This window comes from Drosophila tropicalis, unplaced genomic scaffold (assembly GCF_018151085.1).
Source record: "Drosophila tropicalis isolate 14030-0801.00 unplaced genomic scaffold, ASM1815108v1 contig_859, whole genome shotgun sequence".
NCBI classification, from domain to species: Eukaryota; Metazoa; Arthropoda; class Insecta; order Diptera; family Drosophilidae; genus Drosophila; species Drosophila tropicalis.
This window is the reverse complement of record NW_027173353.1, coordinates 3,480,756-3,485,824: the sequence shown is the minus strand read 5'-3', so window position 1 is coordinate 3,485,824 and position 5,069 is coordinate 3,480,756. Positions and strand designations below refer to the sequence as shown.

General features: G+C 36.1%; 1 protein-coding gene across 1 annotated transcript; it reads right to left on the bottom strand.

The window, feature by feature from the left end:
- Positions 1-2,858: 2,858 nt before the first annotated feature.
- LOC137582769 (uncharacterized) lies at positions 2,859-4,700 on the bottom strand. The gene is made up of 3 exons (XM_068297443.1): positions 4,688-4,700; positions 3,099-4,339; positions 2,859-3,043 (listed from the first exon to the last, which is right to left on the bottom strand). Coding segments are annotated over exons 1-3 (1,254 nt in total). The 5' UTR covers positions 4,689-4,700; the 3' UTR covers positions 2,859-3,031.
- Positions 4,701-5,069: the final 369 nt, after the last annotated feature.

Here is a 5,069-nt window from a genome sequence, read left to right as displayed (position 1 = left end):
GTTTTGTTGTAGGACTGAGCATTATTTTGAGCCTCAATTGCCTCATTCCTGATTTCTGTTAAACTCTTCTGCTTGGTGTCTTGATTTATCATTTCTAGTTTCTCTTTTAATTCATCTACTATTCGCCCCCTTTGTGACGTTCCAAACAACATAACACTTGGCAATTGTTTTACACTTCGATGCTGTGTATTGTTCATTGCATACTCCACCTGTTCTACCACTAAATCCCAATGCAATCCTTTCTCAGGTTCAACTAATTTTGCAATCATCGGGCCTAGACTTCTGTTAATTCTTTCTACCTGTCCGTTTGCTTGGGGAGATCCGGTCGCGATTTTAATATGTTTAATGTTATAGTTTTCTATAAACTCCTCGAACTCACTTGAAGTAAAACAACTACCTCTATCAGAAATAATACACTTTGGTTTACTGTATGTTCTAAAATAATCTTTAAGACTTGACAAAACTTCTTTAGTACTGGTTGTTTTCGTCGTATATAATCGTACGAATTTCGTAAACCCATCTACAACCACGAATATATGCTTTTTTGCTCTACCAGCACTCACTGGCCCATAATGATCAATGTGAATCAATTCAAATGGTCCATTGCCTTTAGGTATACAATGCAAGAAACCTTGTTCTTTTCCAGATCTTGGAGAATAGGCAACACATTTAAGACAGTTTTCAATATGACTAGTACATTTGTCTTTGAGGTTTGCGAACCAGTAACTTTTATTAATTAAATTAATCATTTTGTCTCTCCCTATATGTCCTATTTCATTGTGATACCTATACAACACATGATCTTCCATATTTTCTGGAACATAAAAGAGAAGTCTACCATCATTTGCTTTTCTATAAATCACTCCATTTCTCATCTCATACAATTTGTGTTCAGCCTTCTCTAATAATTTCCTTAAGTTTTGAATTTTAGGATCCTTTGATTGGCAAATTATTAGATTATCTTCAAAACTTGTTGTTTCAACTACCATAACATTTGTACATCTGCTCAAAGCATCTACATGCTGCATTTTGTTTCCGGGCCTATAAATCAATTCATAATCATAGTTTTGAAGCTCTAACGCCCATCTAGCAATTCTAGGGTTAAGTTCAACTTTGTTTAATGTCAGTGTTAAAGAATTACAATCTGTCATAATCTTAAAGCGTTTACCTTGAAGGTAAATACGAAATCTGCGTAAAGCATAAATGATTGCAAGAGTTTCTAACTCAAAGCTATGATACTTTTCTTCTGCTCCGGTTGTTCGTTTTGAAAAATAGGATATAGGATGCAACAATTTGTCTGATTTTTTCTGAAGTAACACTGCTCCGAATCCTAAAGCACTGGCATCGCAATGCAATTCAACCTCATCCTTGTAATCGTAAATTGCTAACACCGGTGCATTTATAAGTTTTTCTTTGAGCAGTAAAAAACAATTTAATTCTTTTTCTTGAAACACAAATTCATTTTCTTTTTCAAAAGATCATATAACGGTTTCGCTAAAATAGAAAAATCTTTAATAAATCTACGAAAGTACGAGCATAACCCAAGAAAACTTTGAACAGCCTGTGCCTTTTCAGGTATTGGAAAATTTTTTATCGCTTCCATTCCTTTATCATCTGTTTTTATACCTTCACCTGATATTTGATAACCTAAATATTTGACACAGGACTTCATAAATTCACATTTGTCCAAACGTAGCTCTAATTTATTCTTAGCTAATCTTATAAAAACATCCTTTAGAGTTTCTAAGTGTTCATTTATATCCTTGCTGGCGACCATGATATCGTCCATATACACAACTAACTTGTTGTCTTTAATCATATCACAAAATATCTTATTTATAAAGCGTTGAAACACAGCTGGCGAATTTTTTTAATCCCATGGGCATTCTTAAAAATTCGTATTGCCCTAATGGAGTGACAAACGAGGTGTACTTAATAGATTCCTCATTTACATGCACATGAAAGTATCCATTTTTAAGATCCAATTTTGTGAACACCGTTTTATTTACTAATTTGTCAAGTAGGTCATCTATCAGTGGTAATGGATAATTATCTTTAATTAAAACTTTATTTAGTTTTCTAAAGTCGATACACAAACGAATATCTCCTGTTTTCTTTTTTACTAACACGATTGGTGACGCGTACTCCGACTCACTCGGCTGTATAATTCCTTTTTTTAAATAATCATCTAATAATATTTGCAATTGATCTTTTTCTGTATATGAAAGGCGTCTGGGAGAACAACTAAAGGGTTTCGATTTTTCTAAATTTAATTTGATTTCACATCTAGTCATTGGCTCTTCTGGGATTGTCGCATTTAAAGAATAAATTTTAATTATTTGTCTTAGTTTACATTTGGTATCATAATTCAGTTTTTCGTCCCAATTAAAATCTTCAATTGTGTCTTCAGTGTAATTAATATTTGATAAGTCATTGACGACTTTTTCTAATTCTTCCTCAATAAATTTGTTATTTGATTGAATAGTAAGTATTTCGTGTCTCTGTTCATTTAACGTCCTATCAGACTGTATCCTATCTTTTTCCTTTAACTCTGTGTTATCTGTTTTATTTAATTCTATACTAACTGTTTCATCTAACTGTTTACTTACTATTTTATCTACTTGTTTACTAACTGTTTCATCTAACTGTTTACTTACTATTTTATCTACTTGTTTACTAACTGTTTCATCTAACTGTTTACTATATTTTAAGTTAGAATTATTTGTATCTTCTCTGTTTTCAATCTCCATTTTTTGTACTGTAACCAATTTCAGTGCGCTTAGATTAAATTTCAAATTACATGCCGCTAAAAAGTCTCTTCCAAGAACTACATCGTGACTCATAGACTCATTCGGTACTACATTTAAATAAAAATAACATTTTATTGATCCTTTCAATACATAACATAAGGTTTTTCCAAATATGTTTAATTGGCTTTGATTTAAACCGAAATATTCTTTCAATACTGGCTCCAGTGTTAGGTGATTTGATATATGACGTTTTTTAACAAAAGAAATAGAGCTTCCAGAGTCTAGGAGGCACGCTGCAATTAATGGAGATCTAGATTTTTGACAAAAATATATATTGAATATTCTTACATATTGGTTGCCAGTCGCACTCTTCCTCTCCGGACATTGGGCAACAAAATGGCCAAAAACACCACAAGCGTAGCAAGATCCTCGCTCCCTTTTCGGTTTATGACAATCAATTGCTAGATGACCCTTGGAATTGCAATTCACGCAACGCACATCCTTATAGACGCTGTTATAAGACTCTCTGCCCGATTGTGTTGGAATAGGATGTTTCTTTAACTCCGGTAGACGCACTGATGAAAACGCCTGAAGGATTTGCCTTGGATCCGAAAAACACTGGATACGTGCTTGATCGCGCAAACTTTTTGATGATATCCCGTCAATGATGCACTCCAACAGCTCCTCCATATCTATGTTGATGTCATCAGCCAGCCTCATCTTTTCATCGAAATAGGAACCAAAATTCTCGCTGGCTAGCCACTTGCGATTCTGAAATTTGCTTCTAGCCTCAGCTTTCGATGTTTTATTTCCAAATGCCAAGTAAAGTTGATCAAACAGCTGATCGACCGGCTCGAGAATACGTGTCGCACTGTTGTGCAGCCACTGTTGTGCTTTACCCTTTAGCTTAGCGATAAACAGCATCCGCATGCATACAACATCCAAGTTATATATTTGCGAAATATTTTGCATCTGAGAAATCCAAGCGCGAGCACAAGTGTCCCCATTATAATCCATAGCAACTTCCTTTGCTAGCGACAGAGCTGCTGCTGGTGAATCCAATAACTTGTTTATCATTTGGTTGGATCGCTGTTCAACACTACCATATTTGGCGGTGCCAATGTGGTCGTTGATATTTCCAGCGTTGCCACTGCAGTTGGTGTCTTTTAGAGCGTTGCCACTGTGGATGTTGACGTCATTAATGCTGTCAAGGCAATCGACTGTAAGATTGCCATGTGCTCGATCTGAAACCTCGAGACACAACTTCTGTAGCATGGCTCTGGTAGCATTGAGTTCTCCACGTAACTGTATCAATGTTACAGCTTCATCGTTTAATGCTTCCATTTGCTCTGGCTGAGCGCTGATTTGTTGTTCGACAGCTTCAATCTCCTCATCATGCGGTAGCTCAGCATCCACATGTTGAGCTAGGGGCTGATCACGGTTTCCTTGCTGCTCAATGTTTTCAGCTTGCTGAGACTCCGGTGGACTTCCACGCTGCTCTGGTGGAATTTCAAGCAGACGGGCCATAATTTCGGCTCTAGAGCCCGTTGTAGGCAGACCGAGACTCTGTAACCACTGTTTTAAAAACACTACGGAACACAAATTAAAGTTAACTTCGTTCATGGCGAGTAAGAACCACTTCTGAGATTGTAAGAGTTATAATCGTTTATTATTTTCTCAGCTTTAATATCAATTCACAATGGATGGATTAATATTTTTATGTTTTTCTCAAATGCACGTCTGGTCGCTGTAAGCTTTTCAGATAGGAAGAACGTATCAGCGTTGTCTTCTTTTAAGGTCATCGATATCACAACATTGATATCGATATAACTTAATCGCTACATAATACAGGTTATCGCTTATACAATAGGGTTCTTTTATATATGTATTGGATTAGCGTTATTATTGAAGTAAGTAAATAAGTATTATATACATACTTAGACCAGGGGATTTATATGTAGCCTACTACAATAGTGTCACTGGACCAGTTTCCACACACATTCACGCACTCACTCACACACACACACACACGCAGTCGCCGAATCAAGGTCAATTCGCAGTGGCTGGAACCTGAGTTGGAGGCTAAAATGAAAATTGCAAATGCATTGCGTGCTAAAAGGAAGCGGGGCAAACAAGTTTACGCGGCGCATGCGTAGCGGTTTTTTGACTTCCGCATGGGGCGTTGTCTGTGAATGGATGTAAAATTTGTTGCAAAAATGACGTCAAGTGCTGACTGCATTAGACTAGAAAATGTCCGGACTCCAATTGCATGAGTCATGGAGTTTGTAAAATGTAATTTCTGTGATTTATTGAAACTAT